Source organism: Cervus elaphus, chromosome 32, assembly GCF_910594005.1.
Source record: "Cervus elaphus chromosome 32, mCerEla1.1, whole genome shotgun sequence".
NCBI lineage: Eukaryota > Metazoa > Chordata > Mammalia > Artiodactyla > Cervidae > Cervus > Cervus elaphus.
This window is the reverse complement of record NC_057846.1, coordinates 41178145-41203941: the sequence shown is the minus strand read 5'-3', so window position 1 is coordinate 41203941 and position 25797 is coordinate 41178145. Positions and strand designations below refer to the sequence as shown.

The 25797-nt window shown below is 37.1% G+C and overlaps 1 protein-coding gene and 1 pseudogene across 1 annotated transcript in view; one reads left to right on the top strand and one right to left on the bottom strand.

The window, feature by feature from the left end:
• ADAM32 (ADAM metallopeptidase domain 32) overlaps window positions 1-25797 on the bottom strand; it is a 160519-nt gene that overhangs the window by 61250 nt on the left and 73472 nt on the right. The window contains exons 12-13 of the mRNA XM_043893833.1: window positions 18689-18866; window positions 1147-1239 (exon numbers count right to left, since the gene is read on the bottom strand). Of these exons, the coding sequence (XP_043749768.1) occupies window positions 1147-1239; window positions 18689-18866 (271 nt within the window). The remainder of the gene's footprint in view (window positions 1-1146; window positions 1240-18688; window positions 18867-25797) is intronic.
• LOC122688022 lies at window positions 22053-22743 on the top strand (annotated as a pseudogene).

Genomic DNA, 25797 nt, shown 5'->3' with positions numbered 1-25797 from the left:
CTGAATGTTATCAACCAAAACAGGAGGTAAGGAATACGCACAAGGAAAAGTATATTACAAATATGATACAATGAGAGCCCAAGTTTTGGCTAGAAGGCAGGAAAAGTAGCTTTTAGCTTGGGATAATTATTGCTTTAGGGAATATTGTGAAATTTAGGTACTTTCTAAATAAAATATACTTATTCAAACCATAGTCTTAAAGTATGGAATATCTGTAATTCTATGAAAATGTGAAACCTAAATAACTGAGAATAGAATGCAAAGAATGATTAAGAAGGCAGTTCAACTACTAAAGTCTTTGGGGAAAAAAGGAACCCAACAGTAAACTTTCTCCTGACTTATCCTATGGGTCATTAACATTTTCTTGTATAGCATTCTTAAAATTTATATAAAGAACATTAACAGGGCATTTATCTTATACTTCTTAATTGATGACTTCTAGTTTATACTATAAAGATCACAGAGGAAAGAATTAACTATGGTAAGATTCCAGGGTTGGGGGAAACCATATCAGTTAACTACAGTGAAGAACACAGAACCAGTGGCAGATCATTCAATAGAGGGGTTCTCATGTGATGAATCTGTCACATATATGTTGGAAGAGCTGAAAAGTAAAACAGGGGACAGGAATGAACATCTTCATCATATAAGCTAAAATGTAACCTTTAAGTCAAATGGTCTTTGTATAACAAATTCATAGTTTAAATTTTGTGCTGACATGCAGCATTTGGAAAGTGTTATATCTAAGTTTCATTATTTATGCATTTATGGGAAATTGCTTTATCTTTCAATTACATACTCACAAACACCCATCATAACCTAAAAAATCATTTTTTATAAAAATATAAATATTGGATAAGTAAATGAAAATAGTCCCTTTCAATGAAGATGTTCTGCATCAAAGAATTCTGTCATAGCTGTCAATCAAGGCTTAAAACCAATAGCATCCTTAGGGAGAATAATGGCATTATAAGGAGGACTCAACATCCAACTATAGTCCGTAAAATTAGACACATCACTCTGAACTTATTTTTGTCTTTACATGAAAAGTCATTTATTTTGAGTTATAACTCAGTGTCTGTATTCAAAATAACCAAGACACGTTTCACTTTATACTTAGAAGATGGTAATAAACTAAAATCGTACTTTACAGTTGTTGCAGCATAATCCTTTATCACATTCTGAACCTGGTTTCAGCACACAAGTACGAGGATTACAACAGTTGTCAGGCCCACATTGCTATAAATGAGTGGAATACACAATAAAAGTATGTCATGGAAACAATATAAACTTTGGCAAGAGCTATGTTACAGTTTTTTAATTTGGGGGGGAGAAATATGCATGCTGTCGACACTTATAGATTTTTGCATCTTTAAACAATTAAAATACTATGGTGGAAATTACTCTTAACCAACTAGACAACTGGGGAAAATATATAAAACAACTTTTTTTTTTAGAAACTAAATATTGTAACAGAGAAGAGTGGCACCTCCAGTGCCTAAATGGTGAGAGGAAAGGGGAGATACAGATCAAAGGGTACAGACTTTCATTGATAAAATGAGTTTGTTGTCAGGATCTACAGTTAACAATACTGCATTATACAGGTGAAATTTGCTAAGAAGATAGAAATGGTTTTAATGATAACTGTGTGAGAAGATGGACATTTCAACTGGTTTGATCGTGAGAACCATTTCACAATGTATACATATATGAAAACATCACATTGTATATCTGTAAACCTTAACCCATATATAATTTTTATTTGCTAATGATACCTCAATAAATCAGGGCCGGGAAAGAGGTAGGTATGGGACTTCCCTGGAGGAAGTGGTTAAGACTCCATGCTTCCAATACAAGGCATGCGGGTTAGATCCCGCATGGAAATAAGATCCCACATTCTTTGGGACACAGTCAAAAAAATAAATAAAGTTTAAAAAAAAATTTAAAAGGGGTGAGTAGAGTTTAGACCCACTGCAAAGTTATAAAGAACAGTCCCCAAGAGTGTCATTTTCACCAATCACAAGCTCAGTGGATTCCCAAAACCACACACAGGTTTTATAATTTACTGGAAGAACTCATAGAACACACTGAAAGCTGTTAATACTCACAGTTATGGTTTATTATATGGAAAGAATACAAATTAAATCAGTCAAGAGAAAAAGCACTGATGACAGAATTCAGGAAAAGCACTAAACATGGAGTTTCTACAGCCTTTACCCCATGGAATCCCAGACATGTTACTCTCCCAGCACTGATATGTGATGATTCCTAACTAGTTCTATGAGGCCAGTGTTAGCCTAATATCAAGACCAAAGACATTTCAAGAAAGGAAAACTATATATCAGTACATCTATAGATCTCATAAATAAATCTAGATTAATAAATAAGTAGATGTAATAGACATAGATGTAAAAACCCTCAACAAAAAAAATTAGGAAATTGAATCCAACAATGTACAAAAATAATTACATAATACAACCAAGTAGGATTCATCATAAGCATGAAAGGAGGGATTATTATGAAAATATCCATTAATACAATCAATAATATTGATAGACTAAAGAAGAAAAATCAATGACCCTCACAATTGCTGTAGAGAAAGCATTTGACAAAATCTAAAATCACTTATAAAAATGTTAGCAAACTAGGTCTAGTTTCCTCTCCTGGGCATACACACCGAGGAAACTAGATCTGAAAGAGACACATGCACCCCAATGTTCATCGCAGCACTGTTTATAATTGCCAGGACATGGAAGCAACCTAGATGCCCATCAGCAGACGAATGGATAAAGAAGCTATGGTACATATACACCATGGAATATTACTCGGCCATTAAAAAGAATTCATTTGAATCAGTTCTAATGAGATGGATGAAACTGGAGCCCATTATACAGAGTGAAGTAAGCCAGAAAGATAAAGACCAATACAGTATACTAACACATATATATATGGAATTTTAAAAGATGGTAACAATAACCCTATATGCAAAACAGAAAAAGAGACACAGATGTACAGAACAGACTTTGGGATTCTGTGGGAGAAGGCGAGGGTGGGATGTTCTGAGAGAATAGCATTGAAACAAGTATACTATCAAGGGTGAAACAGATCACCAGCCCAGGTTGGATGCATGAGACAAGTGCTCAGGGCTGGTGCACTGGGAAGACCCAGAGGGATGGGATGGGGAGGGATGTGGGAGGGGGGATCAGGATGGGGAACACATGTAAATCAATGGCTGATTCATGTCAATGTATGGCAAAAACCACTACAATATTGTAAAGTAATTAGCCTTCAACTAATAAAAATAAATGAAAAAAATTTTTTAAAAAAAGTTAGCAAACTAGGAACAGAGGAAACTTCTTCAATTTGGTAACAACATCTAGAAAAAAAATCCTATAGGATCTATATGATGAAAACTACAGAACTTGATGAAGAAAATCAAAGAAAGTATAAATAAATGAAGAGAATGTTCATGTTCATGAATAGGAAGACTTCATATTGTTAAGATGTCAGTTCTTCACAACTTGATGTTCAATGCAATTACAATTAAAAAGTCCAGCAATTGTTTTTTGACATTGTCAAATTGATTCTAAGGTTTATATAGAAAGGCAAAAAACAGCGTAGACAACATAACGTTGAGGAGGAGAAAGCAGGAGGAGGAGCAATAGAAGGAAGAAAACTGAAGGACTTAAAATACCTAGTTTCAAAACTCAACAAAAACTATAATTATGGTACTGTAGTATGTACAAAGGAAATCAGTCCTGAATATTCATTGGAAGGACTGTTGCTGAAGCTGAAACTCCAATACTTTGGCCACCTGATGCAAAGAACCGACTCATTGGGAAAGACCCTGATGCTGGGAAAGATTGAGGGCAGGAGGAGAAGGAGACGACAGAGGATGAGATGGTTGGATGGCATCACTGACTCAATGGACATGGGTTTGGGTGGACTCCGGGAGTTGGTGATGGACAGGGAGGCCTGGCTTGCTGTGGTTCATGGGGTCGCAAAGAGTCGGACATGACTGAGCAACTGAACTGAAGTACATACAAAAAAATAGATAAAGAGTTTATTAGAACAAAATGGAGACCTCAGAAATTAACCTACATAGAGATAATGAAATCTTTGATAATGGAACAAATGCAAATCAGTGGAGAATAAAAGCGTTTTCAATAAATGGTGTTGGAACAACTGGGCATTCACATGAAAAACTCTAGATATTGACTCTACACATTTCACACACACACACACAAATAATAATTCAAAGGGATCGTAAATCTAAAATTAAATTACCAAACTATAAAACTTCTAGGAGGTTAGATTTAAGGGGGTAAATCTACTGTCGAGTGCTCTTTCACAATAAATAAACAGGAATAGTACCAAATCTTAAACAAATTCTTTCAGAAGGTAGGAGTAGGGAGCATATTCCAACTCTTTTTATGAGCCCATAATTACCCTGATACAAAAATCAGAAGAAAAGATTGCAAAAAAAGAAAAAACTACAGACCACAATCCCCTTCTAAAAATACATTCCATAATCCTGAACAAAATGGTAAATTAAAATGATTATATATATGTGTGTGTGTGTGTGTGTATATATATATATATATATAAAATAACCCAAGTGCAGCTAATCTCAAGATTGCATGATGGCTGGGTTAGCACTCAAAAAGCAATGAATGAAATGCATCACGTTAATAGAAGAAAAAAAAACCAGAAAATTAATATGATCAGCTCAATAGAAATAGAAATATTTGACAATATTCAAGATGAATTCTTAATTGAAAATTCTTAGCTAACTAAGATTACACTTAATGTAGAGAAATTGAAAGCATTTCCCCTAAGATCAAGAACATGGCAATAACACCCACTCTCAATATGCCTATTCACTTTTTGGAACTTTATTTCTGAGGTCTCCAAAGAGTTCTAATAAACTCTTTGTCTATTTTTTGTGTGTTACTACATTGACATTATTATAGTTCTTATTAAGTTTTGAAACTGGGTATTTTCAGTCCTTCAGTTTTCCTGAAAACCTAGCTAGAGTAATTGGGCAAGACAAAAAAAAAATGTCAACCAAAGAAAAAGAGAAGTAAAACTGTGGTTATTTGCTGATAGTATGATCCTACATACAGAAAATCTCAAAGAACCGTCAAAAAACTAGAGTTACTCAATGATTTCAGTTAAGTAGCAAGATACACAGTCAACATACAGAAATCAATCACATTCCTATACGTTAATAATGAAGCTTCTGAAACAAAAATTTAAAAATTCCATCCCATTCACAACAGTATTAAAAACAACAAAATACTTAGAAATAATACCATTCACCACTGCAACAAAAAGAATAAAATACTTAGAAGTATATCTACCTAAAGAAACAAAAGACCTATACATAGAAAACTATAAAACACTGATGAAAGAAATCAAAGAGGACACAAACAGATGGAGAAACATACCGTGTTCATGGATTGGAAGAATCAATATTGTCAAAATGGCTATTCTACTCAAAGCAATCTATAGATTCAATGCAATCCCTATCAAGCTACCAACGGTATTTTTCACAGAACTAGACCAAAGAATTTCACAATTTGTATGGAAATACAAAAAACCTCGAATAGCCAAAGTAATCTTGAGAAAGAAGAATGGAACTGGAGGAATCAACCTGCCTGACTTCAGACTCTACTACAAAGCCACAGTCATCAAGACAGTATGGTACTGGCACAAAGACAGAAATATAGATCAATGGAACAGAATAGAAAGCCCAGAGATAAATCCACGAACCTATGGACACCTTATCTTTGACAAAGGAGGCAAGGATATACAATGGAAAAAAGACAACCTCTTTAACAAGTGGTGCTGGGAAACTGGTCAACCACTTGTAAAAGACTGAAACTAGAACACTTTCTAACACCATACACAAAAATAAACTCAAAATGGATTAAAGATCTAAATGTAAGACCAGAAACTATAAAACTCCTAGAGGAGAACATAGGCAAAACACTCTCCGACATAAATCACAGCAAGATCCTCTATGACCCACCTCCCAGAATATTGGAAATAAAAGCAAAAATAAACAAATGGGACCTAATGAAACTTAAAAGCTTTTGCACTACAAAGGAAACTATAAGCAAGGTGAAAAGACAGCCCTCAGACTGGGAGAAAATAATAGCAAATGAAGAAACAGACAAAGGATTAATCTCAAAAATATACAAGCAACTCCTGTAGCTCAATTCCAGAAAAATAAATGACCCAATCAAAAAATGGGCCAAAGAACTAAACAGACATTTCTCCAAAGAAGACATACAGATGGCTAACAAACACATGAAAAGATGCTCAACATCACTCATTATTAGAGAAATGCAAATCAAAACCACAATGAGGTACCATTACACGCCAGTCAGGATGACTGCTATCCAAAAGTCTACAAGCAATAAATGCTGGAGAGGGTGTGGAGAAAAGGGAACCCTCTTACACTGTTGGTGGGGATGCAAACTAGTACAGCCACTATGGAAAACAGTGTGGAGATTTCTTTAAAAACTGGGAATAGAACTGCCATATGACCCAGCAATACCACTTCTGGGCATACACACTGAGGAAACCAGATCTGAAAGAGACACGTGCACCCCAATGTTCATCGCAGCACTGTTTATAATAGCCAGGACATGGAAGCAACCTAGATGCCCATCAGCAGACGAATGGATAAAGAAGCTGTGGTACATATACACCATGGAATATTACTCAGCCATTAAAAAGAATTCATTTGAACCAGTCCTAATGAGATGGATGAAACTGGAGCCCCTTATACAGAGTGAAGTAAGCCAGAAAGATAAAGAACATTACAGCATACTAACACATATATATGGAATTTAGAAAGATGGTAACGATAACCCTATACGCAAAACAGAAAAAGAGACACAGAAATACAAAACAGACTTTTGAACTCTGTGGGAGAATGTGAGGGTGGGATATTTCAAAAGAACAGCATGTATACTATCTATGGTGAAACAGATCACCAGCCCAGGTGGGATGCATGAGACAAGTGCTCGGGCCTGGTGCACTGGGAAGACCCAGAGGAATCAGGTGGATAGGGAGGTGGGAGGGGGGATCGGGATGGGGAATACGTGTAAATCTATGGCTGATTCATATCAATGTATGACAAAACCCACTGAAATGTTGTGAAGTAATTAGCCTCCAACTATTAAAAAAAAAAAAGAAAAAAAAATACTTAGAAATAATTTTAACCAAGAAAGTGAAAGATCTGCCTAATGAAAATCACAAAACTTTGCTGAAGAAAATTTTAAAAAAGACATGAAGACAAGAAGAAATGGAAAAGATATCCTATGTTCATGGATTGGAAAAGTTAATATTATTCAGATGGCTATGTGACACAAAACCATCTACAGAGTCAACATAATCCCCATAAAAATACTAAAGGCATTCTTCACAATAATAGAGAAAATAATCCCAAAATTTGCATGGAAGCTCAAAAGACTCCAAATAGGCAAAATGACTCTGAGGAAAAAAAAAAAAAAAACCTGGAGGTATCATGCTTCTGAATTTCAAACTAAACTACAAAGCCATAGTAATAAAAACCACAGGTATGTGGAAACACAAAAGATCCCCAACAGCCAAAAGAAACTTGAGAAAGAAAAACAAAGCTGGAAGTATCACACTCTTTGATTTCAAATTACAGCTGGTCCTCCAAATCTGTGAGTTATGCACCATGGATTCAACCAATCTTAGATTGAAATTATTCAGAAAAAAATCCAGAAAGTTCCAAAAAGCAAAACTTAAATTTGCTGCATTCTGGCAATTATTTACATAGCATTTACATTTTATTTACAAATATTTACAAAGCATTTACATTGTATTAGGTATTAGAAGTAACCTAGAAATGATTTAAAATAGTAGGCGTATATTGGTAGGTTATGGGCCATTTATAAAAAGAATTTTAACATGCATAGATTTTAGCATCCTTTAAGGGTCCTAGAACCAATCTCCTGTAGATATCAAGGGACAACCGTTTCCTATAAAGCTACAGTAAGTAAAACAGTATGTTTTGCTTCCTACAAAGTTACCATAGTCAAAACAGAACAGTACTGGCACAAATACAGACTCACAGATCAATGGAACACAATTGAGAGCACAAAAATAAACCCACACATGCACAGACAATAAATTTACAACAAAGAATACACTACAGAGAAAGGAGAGTCTCTTCAATAAATGGCGTCAAGAAAACTGTACAGCCACATGCAAAAGAAAGAAACTAGACTACTACCTCACACCATAAAGAAAAATGAACTCAAAATGGATTGATCTGAATATAAGACATGAATCCATAAAATTTCTAGAAGAAAACATAGGCAATAATCTCACTGATGTCGATCTCATAAGGGTAAGGTTTTTGTCGCTCTGAATTGAAAGGCAAGAGAAACAAAAGCAGAATAAACAAACAGGACTACATCAAACTAAAATGTTTCCTCACAGCAAAGAAAACCAGCTCAAAATGAGAAAGCAACTTACTGAATGAAAATATATTTGCAAATCATATATCTGATATGGAGTTAATATCCAAAATACATAAAACACATATACAACTCAATAACAAAATAACAAACAACCTGACTTAAAAAATGGACACAGAACCTGAACAGACATTTCCAAAGAAGACACAGAGGTGGACAACAGGCACATGAAAAGATAATCAACATAATTATTAGGAAAATGCAAATCAGACTACAATAAGATATCACCTCACACCTTTTAGAATAACTATTATCAAAAATAAAAAATAACAAATGTTGGAGAGAACACGGAAAAAAGGGAACCCTAGTCCACTATTGGTAGGACCAAAAATCGGTGCAGCCACTATGGAAAACATTATGGTGATTACTCAAAAAACTAAGAATCAAATTATCATACAATCCACTATTCCACTTCTGGGTATTTATCCAAATAATACAAACACACTAACTAGAAAAAAATATATGCACTCTGTTTATTGCAGCATTATTTATAACCAAGATGTAGAAGCAACCTAAGGGGCTTCCCTGGTGGCTCAGATGGTAAAGAATTCACCCGTAATGCAGGAGACACAGATTCAATTCCTGGTCAGGAAGATCCCCTGGAGAAGGAAATGGCTACTTACTCCAATATTCTTGCCTGGAGAATCCCACGTAAGAAGCCTGGCAGGCTTGGGGTCCTTGGGGTCACAAAAAGTCGGACAAGACTGAGCGACTAAACATGCACCAGTATGGAAGCAACCGAAGTGTCCACTGAAGGAAGAATGGATAAAGAAGACCCAGTATACATACACAATGGAACACTTCATGCTCAATCCCTCTGTAATGTTCGACTCTTTGCAATTCTGCGGACTGTAGCCTGTCAGACACCTCCTCCTCCTTGCTGGGATTTTCCCAGCAAGAATACTGAAGTGAGTTGCCATTTCCTTCTCCAGGGGATCTTCCCAACCCAGGGATCAACCAGGGTCTCCTGCATTGCAGGCGGATTCTTTACCACTGAGCCACAGGGGAAGTCAATGGAATACTTACTCATCCATAAAAGGAATGAAACCTTGCTGTTTGCAACAACATGGATGAACCTTGAAAGTATTACACTAAGAGAAATAACTCAAATGGAGAAAGACACCATATAATTTCATTCATACATAAAATCTAAAAAACAACAAAGCATTCAAAAAAGCCAACTAAATAAAACCAAAAACCTCATAGATATAGAGATCAGATTAGTGGTTACCAGAAGGAAGTGGTTTAGGAAGTAAGAGAAAAGGGTGAAGGGAGTCAACCCTTTGGAATTAGATGGTAAGCAGATTTGTGGTGCTGGTCACTTTGTAATGTACATAGATGTTTAATCAGAATGATGTACATATGAAACTTATATAATAAAACAAACACCAACATGATGCTGGGACAAAAACAGACATGTCAATCAGCCAAAGGGAACAGAGAACTTAAAACTAAACTCTGGCACATATGGTATACTAATATTCAACAAGGAAGTCAAGAATATCCAATGAGGAAAGTACACTCTTTTCAACAACCAGGAAAACTGGAGAAACACATGCAAAACAATGACATTGACACCTATCCCACAATACCCAGAGAAATTAACTCAAAATGGATCAAAGATTTAAATATAAGATCTGATACCATGAAACCCCTAGAAGAAAATGTAGGTTAGAACCTCAGATACTGATCTTGGGTATAAATTTTGGAGCATGAAGTCAAACCACAGCATGGACAAACTACAAAAGAAAAAAATCAACAAATGGGACATCAAACTCAAAAACTTCTGCACCTCAAAAGAAACACTTACCAAAATGGAGAAAAAAAAAAAAAAACCCTACATGATGGGAGAAAAATTCTGCAAAGCATGTATCAGATAAGGGGTTAATATTAAACATATATAAAGAACTTATTCAATCTGATAACAAAAAAAAAATACACTCCAATTTTAAAATGAACAGAACTAGATGTTTTTCTGAAAAGACATACAGATGGCCAATAGGCACATGAAAAGACACTCAACATCACCAATCATCAAGAAATACAAATCAAAACCACAATGAGACATCACTTCCCACCTGTTAGAATGGCTATCATCAAGAATTCAAGAGACAACAGATAGTGGAAAGGATGTGGTGAAGAGGGAAGCTTTATATACTGTTGGTGGGAATGTAAATTGGTCCAACCAATTAGTCCACTATGCAAAATAATATGGAGGTTGCTCAAAAAATTAAAAATAGACCTACCATATGGTCCAGCAATTCCAGTTCTGAGTATATACCCAAAGAAAATGAAAACTTAATTTCAAAGAGATATATGCACTCTGTATTTATCACAGTATTATTTAATACCAAAGATATAGAAACACCCAAAACACCCATCAATGGATTAATAGATAAAAAAGATGTGCTACACATACACAATGGAAACTTTTTCAGCCAAGAAAATGGAAGCAATCCTCCGATTTTCAACATGTATGAAACTTGAGCACATTATGCTAATGAGATAAGTCAAACAGAAAAAAGAATTGTGTGATATCACATATATGTGGAATCTAAAAAATTTAAACCTGTGAAAAACAGAGTAAAATACTTATTACCAGAGGTTGTGGAGACAAAGGAATAAGAGTGATCGTATTTAAGGGTACAAACTTGTAACAAATAATAAATAAGCCATAGAAATCTACTGTAGAATATAATGAATATAGGCAATACTACTTTATTATAGTAAAATGCAAAGGAGAAGGGGAAAGGTATATCCATCTGGATGCAAAGTTCCAGAGAATAGCAAGGAGAGATAAGAAAGCTTTCCTAAGTGATCAATGCAAAGAAACAGAGAAAAAATATAATGGGAAAGACTAGCAATCTCTTCAAGAAAATTAGATACCAAGGGAACGTTTCAAGCAAAGGTGGGCACAATAAGAGACAGAAATGGTATCAACCTAACAGAAGCAGAAGATATTAAGAAGAGGTGTCAACAATACACAGAAGAACTGTACAAAAAAATATCTTAGTGAGCCAGATAACCACGATGGTGTGATCACTCACGTAGAGCCAGACATCCTGGAGTGTGAAATCAAATGGGCCTTAGGAAGCATCATTACGAACAAAGCTAGTGGAGGTAATGGAATTCCAGCTGAGCTTTTTCAAATCCTAAAAGATGATAGTGTGAAAGTGCTGCACTCAATAGGCCAGCAAATTTGGAAAACAGCCATGGCCACAGGACTGGAAAGGTCAGTTTTATTTCCAGTCCCAAAGAAAGGCATGAAGAAGGGAATGGCAACCCACTCCAGTATTCTTGCCTGGAAAATCCCATGCACAGAGGAGCCTGGCGGGCTACAGCCCTGGGGTCGCAGAGCTAGACACCACTGAGTGACTAAGCACACAAGAAAGGCAATGCCAAAGAATGTTCAGACTACCACACAACTGCACTCATCTCACACGCTAGCAAAGTAATGCTCAAGATTCTCCAGGATAGGCTTCAAAAGTACATGCACTGAGAACTTTCAGGTGTTCAAGCTGGATTTAGAAAAGGCAGAGGAATCAGACATCAAATTGCCAATATCCGTTGGATCACAGAAAAAGCAAGAGAGTTCCAGAAAAACATCTACCTCTGCTTCATTGACAGCACTAAAGATGCTTCAGCTACACTGACTACACTTTGACTGTGTGGATCACAACAAACTGGAAAATTCTTCAAGAGATGGGAATACCAGACCACCTAACCTGCCTCCTGAGAAACCTGTACGCAAATCAAGAAGCAACAGTTAGAACTGGACATGGAACAACAGACTGGTTCCAAATTGGGAAAAGAGTATGTCAAGGTTGTATATTGTCACCTTGCTTATTTAACTTATATGCAGAGTACATCGTGCAAAATGCCAGGCTGGATGAAGCACAAGCTGGAATCAAGATTGCCAGGAGAAATATCAATAACCTCAGATATGCAGATGACACCACACTTACAGCAGAAAGCTAAGAGAAACTAAAAGAGCCACTTGATGAAGGTGAAAGAGGAGAGTGAAAAAGCTGGCTTAAAACTCAACATTCAAAAAACTAAGATCATGGCATATGGTCCCATTACTTCATGGAAAATAGATGGGGAAACAATAGAAACAGTGACAGACTTTATTATCTTGGGCTCCAAAATCACTGCAGATGGTGACTGCAGCCATGAAATTAAAAAACGCTTGCTCTTTGGAAGAAAAGCTATGACCAACCTAGAGAGCATGTTGAAAAGCAAAGACATTACTTTGCTGATAAAGGTCCACATAGTCAAAGCTATGGCTTTTCCAGTAGTCAAGTATGGATGTGAGAAATGGACCATAAAGAAAGCTGAACACCAAAGAACTTATGCTTTTGAACTGTGGTGTTGGAGAAGACTCTTGAGAGTCCCTTGGACTGCAAAGAGATCAAACCAGTCAATCCTAAAGGAAACTGTCCTGAATATTCATTGGAAGGACCGATGCTGAAGCTGAAGCTCCTGTACTTTGGCCACCTGATTCAAAGAGCTGACTCATTAGAAAAGACCCTGATGCTGGGAAAGACTGAAGGCAGGAGGAGAAGGGGATGACAGAGGATGAGATGGTTGGATGGCATCATTGACTCGATGGACATGAGTTCAAGCAATCTCTAGGAGATGGTGAAGGACAGGGAAGCCTGGCGTGCTGCAGTCCATGGGGTCAGAAATAGTCGGACATGACTGAGCAACTGAACAACAACAAATGTACTATAATTGTGTGTGTGTGTGTGTGTACATGCTCAGTCACATCCAACTCTTTGAGACCCCATGAACTGTAGCCTGCAAGGCTCCTCTGTCCATGGGATTCTCCAGGCAAGGATACTGGAGTGGGCTGCCATTTCTTCTCCAAGGGATCTTCCTGACTCAGGGATTGAACTTCCATCTCTTTTGTCTCTTGCATTGGCAGGCGAATTCTTTGCAACTGACCCCAATTGGGAATCCCTATAATTATGTAATGTAGTAAACATCACCACATCAGCAATCAGATAACAATATATCAGTTCAGTTCAGTTCAGTCGCTCAGTCGTGTCCGACTCTTTGAGACACCATGAATCGCAGCATGCCAGGCCTCCCTGTCCATCACCAACTCCCAGAGTTTATTCATACATAAACATATATAAATATATTACAGTAAAACACTGTACAACTTAAACTTACAATATTTTACTTCAAATTTATTCAATTAAAAAAAATGCTCAGAAAATTTCCTGAATATGGTAAAGCACATCTATTTAAAGAAAAGCTTTTATCTAATATCATATTTAATGCTAAGTCAGAAAACTTTCTCCCCAAAAATAAGATCAAAGGAAAGAAGGCTACTCTCAGCACTTTTAATAAAAACTATAATTCAGAAAAGTCCACTGCAATTTTTATGCTAGTGATGTAATTGCTAAATAAAATTTTTAAACTATCAAAATAAGCAATCTATAGAAGAAATAAAGAAAGAAGATCTGAATAAGTTAAGAGATACACAGTGTGCACAGATTGGCCTAACTAATATTGGTAAGAAGGTAATTCCCCTCAAATTGATATATGAATACAACACAGTTCAAATCAAAGTCCCTACAACTATATGCCAATTCTTCAAATTACATGAAAACAAACTGGTCCTAGAATAGAAAAAGTATCTTGAAAAAGAGGACCAAAGTTTATTGATTTACACAAAATGTTTTTAAGACTTACTGTAAAAGTACATTAGTTAAGACTGTATAATTAGCATAAGGACAGACAAATACACAGAAAAGTATTAAGGGAAAGACACATACATATGGTTGTTTATTATCCTAGGAACAGGTGTTAACTGTTCTCTAAATGTTTGGGGAATTTACCTGTGAAGGAAGCCATTGGTCCTGGATTTTTTGTTGGTAATTTTATTACTATTATTACTGATTCAAAGTCATTACTGGCAATTGGCCTGTTCATCTTTTCTATTTCTCCCTGGTTTAGTATTAGGAGAGTACACATTTCTAAGAATTTGTACATTTCTTCCATTTTTCCCATTTTACTGGCATATTATTATTTGAAATAATCTCTTATGATCCTTTGAATTTATGTGGTGTTGGCTGTAGCTTCTCCTTTTACATTTCTGAGTTTATTGATTTGGGCTCTCTCTTTTGCTTGATGAGTCTAGCTAAAGGTTTATCAGTTTCCTTCATCCTTCTCAAAGAATCACCTCTTAGTTTCATTAATCTTTTGAATTTTTTAGCCTCTATTTCAATTACTTATACTCTGATCTTTATTATTTCTCTGCTTCTACTAACTTTTGGGTTTTATTTCTTTTGTTTTTTAGTTCCTTTAGGTGTAAACTCAGGTTGCTTGGTATTTTTCTTATTTCATAAGCTAAGTTTGTATCATTAAAAAAATTCCCTCAGAAATGCTTTCTTTTGCATGGATTTTGGATTATGGTGTTTTGTTTTCATTAGTCTACGGGTATTTTAAATTTTCTAATTGATTTCTTCCATGATCCATTAGTTGTCTAGCAGTATATTATTTAGCCTCGACATGTTTCTATTTTTTGTACTTTTTTTCTTGTAGTTTATATCTAGTCTCATAGCATTCTAGTCAGAAAAGATGCTGGATATTATTTCAATTTTCTTAAATTTACTGAGATTTGTTTTGTGACCTACCCTGGAGAAAGTCACAAGGCAGCTGAAACAATGTATTATGTTGCTTTGATGTGGAATACTCTGCATTTATATCTATAAACTCCATCTGGTCTGATGTGTCACTTAAGACCAGTCTTTCTAATGATTTTACATCAAATGATCTGAAGATGTAAGTGAGGTGTTAAAGTCCCTTACTAATATTGTGTTTACTGTCAATGTCTCCTCTTACATCTGATATTTGCTTTATGTAATTAGGTGCACCTATGCAAGGAGATCGAACCAGTCCATCCTAAAGGAGATCAGTCCTCAATGTTCATTGGAAGGACTAATGCTGAAGCTGAAACTCCAATATTTTGGCCACCTCATGCAAAGAGTTGACTCATTGGAAAAGACCCTGATGCTGGGAGGGATTGGGAGCAGGAGGAGAAGGGGACTACAGAGGATGAGATGGCTGGATGGCATCACTGACTCAATGGACATGAGTTTGAATAAGCTCCGGGAGTTGGTGATGGACAGGGAGGCCTGGTGTGCTGCGATTCATGGGGTCGCAAAGAGCTGGACACGACTGAGCGACTGAACTGAACTGAACTGATGTTAGTTCTTGTTGTTTAGTAGCCAAGTCATGGCCGATTTTTTTGTGACCTGCATCTCTTTCATTGGCAGGCAGATTTTTTTACCACTGAGCCACTTGTCCTATGTTGGATGCATATACATTTACAAACATTACATCTTCTTGGATTGATCCCTTAATCATTATATAATGTCCTTTGTCTAACAGTCTTTGTTTTGAAGTCTGTTTTATCTTATAAAATTAAGTATTGCCACCTCAGCTTTCTTTTGATTTCCATTTGCATCGAATACCTTTTCTGATTCCCTCACTTTCAACCTGTGTGTGTCTTTGCAACTGACCATGGGCAGATCTGAAGTGAGTCTCTTGGAGGCAGTATATGTACATATATAGGTCTTATTTTTTTTTATCCATTCAGTCATTCTGTTTCTTTTGATTGCAGCATTTAGTACAATTACATTTACAGTAATTATTGATAGATATGTACTTATTGCCATTTTGTTAAATGCAGGATACTAAAGCAATAGGAATCTGTTGCATTTCTGTATATTAATAATGAACAAACAAAAAAGAAATGTAAAGACAATCCCATTTAGAATCACATCAAAAGAATAAAATATCTAAGAACAAATCTAAGGAGGTAAAACACCCATACTTGGAAAACTGTAAGACACAGATGAAAGAAACTGAAGATGATAAAAGCAAATGGAAAGTTATACAGTGCTCATGGACTGGCAGAATTAATATTGCTAAAAATGCCATAGTACCCAAAGCAAGCTACAGATTCAATGCAATTCTATCAAAATATTAATGGCATTTTTTCACAGAACTAAAACAAATAATTCTAAAATTTGTATGGAAACATAAGACTCCAAACAGCCAAAGCAATCTGAAGAAAGAATAACAGAGCTGGAAGTATCATACTCCTTGATTTCAAACTACAGTACAAAGAGACAACATCAAACAGCATGATACTGGCACAAAAACAGATACACAAATCCATGGAACAGAACAGACAGCCTAGAAATAAACCCATGCACTTATGGTCAACTAATTTTCAACAAAGGAGGCAAGAATATATAATAGAGAAAAGATAATCTCTTTAATAAGCAGTGCTGGGAATCTGGACAGCTACATTTAAGGAATAAAACCGAAACATTTTTTCACACCATACATTAAAATAAACTCAAAATAGACTAAATACATAAATGTAAGACCAGAAACCATAAAACTCCAAGAAGAAAACTTAGGCAGAATACTCTGACATTAACTGCAACAACATTTTTTGGATCTCTCTTAAGGCAAAGAAAACAAAAATAAACAAATGAACTCTAATTAAACTTAAAAGCACAGGAAACTATTGGTTAAAGAAAAAAATAGCCTACTGAATGTGAGAAAATGTTTGCAATTGGTTGATAAGGGGTTAATATTGAAAATAGGTAAACTGCTCATACAACTCAGTATCAAAAAACCAATCTCAGTATCATGAAAGTGAAAGTTGTGTCCGACTTTTTGTGACCCCATGGAATGTACAGTCCATGGAATTCTCCAGGCCAGAATACTGGAGTGGGCAGCCTTTCCCTTCTCCAGGGGGTCTTCCCAACCCAGGGATAGAACCTAGGTCTCCCACATTGCAGGCAGATTCTCTACCAGCTGAACCACCAGGGAAACCCAAGAATACTAGAGTGGGTAGCCTATCCCTTCTGCAGCGGATCTTCCCAACCCAGGAATTGACCTGGGGTCTCCTGCATTGCAGGAGATTCTTTACCAACTGAGCTATCAGGGAAGCCCTAGTATCAAAAAAACCAACCTGATTTAAAAATAGGGAGAGACTTGAATACACATTTTTCTAAAGACATGCCGATAGGTACATGAAAAGGTGGCAACATCACTAAACATTAGGGAAATGCAAATCAAAACCATGATTGAGAGGTCATCTCACATGTGTCAGAATTACTACCATCAAAAAGACCACAAATAAAAAAATGTTGGGTGAGCATGTGGAGAAAACGAACCACTGTACACTATGTTTTTCCACTACGGAAAACAGTATGGACATTCCTCAGAAAAGCAAAATTAAACTACCATATGATCCAGCAATTCCATTCCTGAATATATATCCAAAGAAAACAACACTAATTTAAAATTACACATGCACCCCAATGTTCATAGAAGCATTCTTTATAATTGCCAAGATGCAGAAGCAACATAAGTGTCTGTCAACAGGTGAATGGATAAAGAAGATGTGGTGTGTGTGTGCATATATATATACATATGTATGTGCATATACACATATGTATATAACACACACATTATTCAGGCATAAAAAAAGAATGAAATTTTGCCATTTAAACTACATGAATGGAACCAGATAGTATTATGTTTAGTGAAGTAAGTCAAACAAAGACACTCTACATTATCACTTATATGTGGAATATAAATTTAAAAATGCATGAATATGACAAAACAGAAATAGACCCTCAGATACAAAGGCCAAACTTGTGGTTGTCAGTGGGAACAGGGAAGAAGGTGATATGGGGGAATCAGAATCACCCACTGTTCAGATTGTAACATTAACAGTTTTCCCTCCATTGTGATTCCATTGTGAGGCAATATCCTAAAGGATACTTTATGGTCTGCTTCCACATTAATCTTCAATAAGACATTTATCAAATGTCCAGAGGTTAAGCACAGATTTGAAAATACTGCACATGTTTAGTCTGGAACCAAAAGCTCATTCTAGACTTCCTTTTTGTCCTATCAGCAATAATTTTAGGGGAATAGTCTTAGCATTTGTCCAAAACTCTTCAACCTATTAAATCTAGATAGCATACTCTTGTATGCATTTTAACTTTATTTCATTATTGCCAATATTTTGCATGGCACCCACTCATGTTTGAGATATACAGCATTTATTACAAAGGGATGAACAGAAACAATAAATTTATCAATTTTCCAATTATTAGACTTACTTCCTCAGTACCACAGTCACAGACTTCATTTTCCTCCACTCTGCCATTGCCACAGATTGATGCTGGATGTCTCTGCATTTGTGGCTTATTCTGAAGACACTGGGCCCCCACGTTTGAAATGAAGTTTTCAAAGTCCCTCAAACTGCAATCGCTAAAAGTCTTCATACCACTGGATTGCCTAAACATGGATCCATATAATGTCATTGGCATTATTCTTCTGAAAACACAATTCTATATTATACAAATCAATTTCAAAATGTTAAATTCAAGAGGTAATGATAAATGTTCATAACAAATGCTCAGAGGCCAGTCATTCCTCAGGAGGACATGTGATTTCATTCACTGAACACATATTCTCTTAAAACAAAATCAAGTTCAACAGGAAAAACTAAACAACCCAATTAGAAAATGGGCAAAGGGTTTGGATACACATTTCTGCAAAGAAGACACATATAAATGAACAATGGGTATATGAAAAGGTCATCAACATCACTAATCATCAAGGAAGTGCAAATCAAAAGAAAAAACAATGAGCTATCACCTCATACCTGTTAAGATAGTTATGATTCTTTTTTTAATTTATTTCTTTAACTGGAGGAAAATTTCTTTACAACGTTGTATTGGTTTCTGCCATACAACAACACAAATCAGATATAATTATATGTATGTACCCTCCCTCTTGATTCTTTAAAAAATAGATGAACATTGTTGGCAAGGACATGGAGAAACTGGAAACTTGGTACATTGTTCATGGAAATGTAAATCCAGTCTCTGCTGAAGACAGTAAAGAGGTTCCTCAAAAAATTAAAAATAGAATACCATATGATCTAGCAATCCTACTTCTAAGTATATATCCAAAACTATTGAAATTAGAATATCTAAGTGATATCCGTACTCCTATGTTTATTGCAGCAATATTCACAATAGTAAACATATGGCAGCAACCTAAATGTCATTGAAAAATGAATGGATAAGCAAAATGTGGTACATACTTGCAATGGAATATAACTTGCAATGGAATATTATTCAATCTTTAAAAAAGGAAGCAAGTTCTGCCATATGCAACAACAGTACAAAATCTCAAGGACATTATGCTAAGTGAAATAAGCTAGTCACAGAGTAGAAAATACTTCATGATTTCATTTATATGAGATATTTAGAAGATTCACACCCACAGATGCAGAGTTGCCAAGAGGCTAGGAGGAGCAGGAAATGGGGAGCTGTAAAATGGGTATAAAGTTTCAGTTATACAAGATGGATAAATTTTAGTGATCTGCTGTTCAACATAGTACCCATATCTAAGTAATAGCTTTAAAACTGGTTAAGAGAACTCCTGTTGAGTATTTCCACTATATATATATATATATATATATATATATATATATATATATATATTTATATATATATATAAAGAATACAGTAGGGTTTCCCTGGTGGTCCAGTGGTTAAGAATCTGCCTGCCAGTGCAGCAGACATGGGTCCAATCACTGGTCCAGGAAGATCCCACATGCCTTGGGGCAACTAAGCCCTGCACCACAGCTTCTGAGTCTGCCCTTGGGAGCCCTTGAGATGCAACTGCCGAGGCTACATGCAGCAACTACTGAAGACCAAATGCCCAAGAGCCCATGCTCCACAACAAAAGAAGCCACCACAATGTGAGGCCCGCACGCCAAAACTAGAGAGTAGTCTCCACTCTCCACAACTAAAGAAAGCCCACACACAGCAACAAAGACCCAGGGCAGCCAAAAATAAATAAATAAATAAATACTTAAAGAAAGAAAGAAAGAAAAGAACCGAGTAATTTTGGAGAATGACAAGATGGCTTCCAAATGACCAAATGACTTCCAAAGAGTAGGAAGACTCTAAGCTAACCTCCTCCCATGCACACATCAAATCTACAATTTACAGAGCAACTACTGATGATAAAGATTCGAAGAGTAGCAGAAAAGATCTTTTACAACTAAAGATATGAAGAAGGAACCATAAGTAGATGAGTGGGAGGGGTGGAGACATGATAAAGTCAAGACTCATACTCCTGGACGGGTGACCCACCAGTGAGTTCGGCTCTAGCCTTCTCAAGAGCAGCCTCCCCCACCAGTCAGCTCCGCCCTCACCACCAGCCTCCCCAACAAGAACATACCACTAACCTTAGTATCTCTTGAACTCTGACCCCACCAACCAGTGGGCAAACACCAACCTCAGTACCACCAGAGCCCCATGGCCTGCCATGTCAGGACCCAGCTGACCCACTAGCAGGCAAGCAACAGCCCCAGGACTCTCTGAGCTCCAGACCTACACATGAGCAGATTAACAGTATTTTTGAGACACCGTGGGCCCTTTATTCGGCCAACCTGGGATTCAGCCCTGCTCACTAGCAGGCTGTCAACAGCTTTGGGACACACTGAACTGTGCAGTAAGCCATTTCAGGAACTGGTCCCACCAGCAGACAGATACGAGGTCCATGCAGGACCCCTGGCCCCTCAGCCACCCATCTCAATCCCAGTTCCACCAGCCACTGAGCAATGGGGCTCCACAGCCAGCCTCCTTGTGACACAGCTCCACCCACCAGTGGCTGGTGGCATCTGAATAAGGCAGAGATTAGCCATCAGTTGAAGAGGAGCCAACCCAGCCAAGTCTACAGGACAACCCACAGTAGTTAGCCCATGGCAACAGAAGGATACTCATAGCCCTCTCAGGGGGAACCACTAGAGCATATAGCACTGGTGACCACAGAGGAATGTGCTGCTGGGAGTCCTTACTCCCTTCACTTCTGAACTCATCTGTTGTACAGACTATGTTAAAAGTTACCTACTTTTTAAAAGCAGATATAAATTAAGTCATCCAAATAATATATTAGGAAGATCACTGAAGAATGAAGTTTGTACAAATACATTTTAATGTTCTTTTGCTACGTGGTTTAAATTAATTCCAATATATTAACTGTCTTCTATATGAGATCAACATGAAGTAGAGAAAATAACAAAGATTTGAGCTAGATAAACTTACTGCCTAGTACCAAACTTGTGACTTAATGAGATTTTAAGCAAAATGATTAAACTCTTTAATTCTCAGTTTTCTTATCTCTAAATAGGGGCAATATCCATCCACTTCACAGGCTTGTTATGAGGATTAAATGTTAATAAGTAAAGTGCCTAATTAAACTCTCTGGCTCATAGTAAGTGACTAATAAATCATTGATGAGATTACTGACATCAGCTACAGCTGTCCACTTATAACCTGTGTATCTGATGTAGAGTCATTCAGGCTCTGTGAACTCAAGGGCATTTTAAAAAAACACATGGAGGACGTCAGATGCCAAGTAACCTGGCAGTTCCTTTCGCTACGGACCTGTTGCTGTGCGCAGTGGTGGCCAGAGGCTTTGCAGGTGAGAAAATGGCATTTGTGAAGCGGATGGTTGCTGTGACAGAGTACCATTTTGACGCACTGGAAGAACTGGTTTGACCTGTGGTCAGATGGTCACCTGATCTATTATGATGACCAAACTCGGCAGAGTGTAGAAGATAAGGTCCACATGCCAGTGGACTGCACCAACATCCGCATGGGACATGAATGTCGGGATATTCACCCACCAGATGGGAAGCCAAAAGACTGTATGTTGCAGATTGTTTGCCGAGATGGGAAAACCATCAGTCTTTGTGCAGAAAGCACAGATGATTGTTTGGCCTGGAAGTTTACACTCCAGGATTCCAGGACAAACAGCTTATGTTGGCTCAGAAGTCATGTATGATGAGACAGCTGTGGCTTCCTCCCCACCTCCTTACACAGACTATGCTGCACCAAACCCTGAGCAGGCATATGGCTATGGTCCATACAGTGGTGCATACCCACCAGGAATTCAAGTTGTCTATGCTGCAGATGGACAGGCTTATGCTGTACCCTATCAGTACCCACGTGCAGGACTTTATAGACAGCAGCCTGCCAACCAAGTCATCATCCGTGAGTGGTATCGAAACAATGACAGTGACCTGGTGCTGGGCATGCTGGCTGGAGCAGCCACAGGCATGGCCTTAGGGTCTCTGTTCTGGGTCTTCTAGAGTCCTTGGAAACTAGACGTGCATAGCTTCTGATACCCTGTGTGCAATAATATAATATGCAGGGCATTTCTGTTTGTTATAAATGTTTTTAAGAATAGCTTTAATAGTTCTTTTGAAAGTAGTGACAGAATACTTATAAGTACATAGAAGTACCGCAGAGAAAAAAAAAAAAAAAAAAGAAGTACTGCAGAGAAAGATTTGGACTATATGGGGCCACTGGCTCATTCGAGGAGTTTCCTTATAAAACTCTCGCAATACTTTATTTGGACACACCTGTTTTGAAAGGCCATTTTCTTTTTAGAGTGAGGCCTTAGTTCTTAAGGGATAATTTATTTTAGTGTTTTGCTGGTAACATGGTGATGTAGGAGTGAGTGAATGACTGTGGCAAGACTGCAGCTTTTTTGGTTTAATGTCAGACTTTGAAACCTCAGACCACAACTGGTTGCGTGTTACTTCAGGAGTTATAGGCTAGAACCTTCCTTAGGCAGTGGTGTGATATCACACAGCCTCTGGGGCTCCAGCAAAGCAGACTGCTCAGGATGATGGGCAGGATGGCAGTTCCCTTCTTGAAAATGATGCTTTTCATTTTATTCTTATTTATTTGTTTCTGGTTGTGATACTTAGAAAGCATCCCAAATTAGGAATAGACTTGAGTGTCAACATTTTAGGGCTTTATCATTTAAAACTTGAAGAAGGCACAACAACTCCAAAAAAGTGTGTGGAGGTAGATTTATTTTATTCAGAGGCATCATGTTTTTAGTGTTTGCTTTGAGCATTCTTTATTGCCACTTCAGCCTACTTACAGCTTATTTTTCTACTTGTTGAGAAAGTAATATTAAGAAAATGGTGAGGAAAGTGAAATGAGAGCCATAGTTGCCGTGGTCCTGTTTCAGGGGATTGGGCTGCACCGAGGATGTGTTTTATGTCCTTCTGAAGGCTGTTGATGGGCCCATCTCCTGTCCCGGGTAGGACTGGGCACTGTCCCCAAGCTCTGTGCTGCATGGTGGGGGAAACTCAGGTTATAGATGGGCATTTCGGCCTAGAAACATGAATGACCTGCTCAAGATACCTCTCCACCTGACTAGGACACCAGCCTTGCTTTTATTTCTGACTTTAGTGAACCATTTAATTTTGAGCCCCAACTTATATGCAAAGCTCTGAAAAACTGAGGGTCCTGCATTTCTGTTATTTCTTATTTCTTTATCTATATAAATTTTAAAACTTCAGTTATTCCAGTTTTCTGTCCTGCATGTTTTAAAAAATGTACATTTACAAAGGCACAATAAGGTCTCTGCCCCTATATTCCATGTGGCCATGTTTCCACAAAATACACTCCTGGTACCACAAATTCTGTTTATATTTTACGTAACCAGTTACAGACACAGTTTTTTGTTTCACTTATCAGTCCGCTCCACCTCTGAGGCAGACTTAAATAGATCTATCTCTGTATGGAAACTAGATGCCAAATGAGCACTGTGGTGACCACAGGTCTGTTTCCCAGCCAGTTCCACTGTACCTGTTGACACTGGAGAGTCTGCTTCCAGCTGAAAGGAAGTATACTTGGCTGTCATCTCTTTTGATGTGTCATGTGGTGGAAAGTTGCCAGATGTTATGTGTGACAACACTGGTTTTGATGGTTAAAAATGTTACTTATTTTACATCATATGTAATAAGAATAGCTTTGTTCAGATGGTAATCATTATTCAAGCTGTATCCTTTAGAAACAAAATACTAAACTCAGTTTTTAATGCTGCACTGGAGTGTTCATTTTGAACTAGGAATTACTGGAACCACAGGTACTGAGTTATGTCACTGAAATGCCCTTGAAGCAGATGGTCTCCATGTGTTCCCCTGGCTGCCTCCTGACAGACTGGGGGGAGTTGTGGACTGAAGTCCTGACGTACATGTGATCCCCAATCTCCAGTCCCTGTCCCTAGCTGGGCAAGCCACGCTGGGCAACTGTAGTTGAATCTGGAAGTTCACTGTCCCTAGTGACTTAATCCTGACAGGAAATGCATGCTCAGCATAAAGATGGGCTGAGATGCTTCATTTCCCTGGCCCCAGTTCTCATAGATGCCAATCTTTGGTCGCCTCACTTAGGTAGTCCTAAATCAAGAAGTTAGGTGAGTTGGAAGGAAATTGTTCACTTTAACTAAAGTAAAATGTTTAGTCAGCATTTTACTTCCATGTGTACTTTTAAATAATTGGCCATTGATATTGAACACATGCCAGTCTGCTTGTTTCTTAGCTCTGTTCATTTAATTTCTTGAGTTAACTTCAGAGTTAGATTTAAAGAGAAGGGAGAGGTGAGCGACTGTGTTTCAGATCAACATTCATGAAATGGACCAGACCGGGATGCAAGATCTGGATTATGGGAAAAGTTCCTGCCATTGATACAGAATGACCCGTGTATGTTTTCTATATTAATTGTGATTCTGTGCGATCTTCTTCACCTTCCCAAGTTTACAGACACCGGCATGGAATGCGGTTCCAGTTTTTCCCCTAGGGTTGATCTTTTCTTTTTTTTCCGATTGCTTGCCTGTCTCTAGTAGTCTGTGGTGTCTTAAGAACCAGTTTTTCCCTGTATATGCAAATTGTATGTTTATAAGTGAAAATGTTAATACATTAAATGATTGTTAACCTTAAAGCATAAAAAAGTAAAAAACACATGGAAAAAGACAAATGGAAATAATATTTGCTTTACTTACACACTTTCTTTGAAAATCACATAAAATAATATATGAGAAGTACTGTGGACATGCAAAAGATACATCTATATACATTTATAGATAGATCTTATATATTTGTTTATATACCTTACACATAGATGCAAATAAAATTGTTAAATTTCATTAAAATTAAGATAACACTTGCCCTACACACATCAAAAAAGTTTCTTTAAGAAAATAGAGAATATGTATGAAAGCATTTGATATATAACAAAGCAGTATACAAATCCAAAGGTTTATTAACACAGATTCTAAAGCCAGAATGACTGGGTTCAAAACTCTGGATTCCCACAACCAACTATCTGACCACAGATAGTTATCCTTT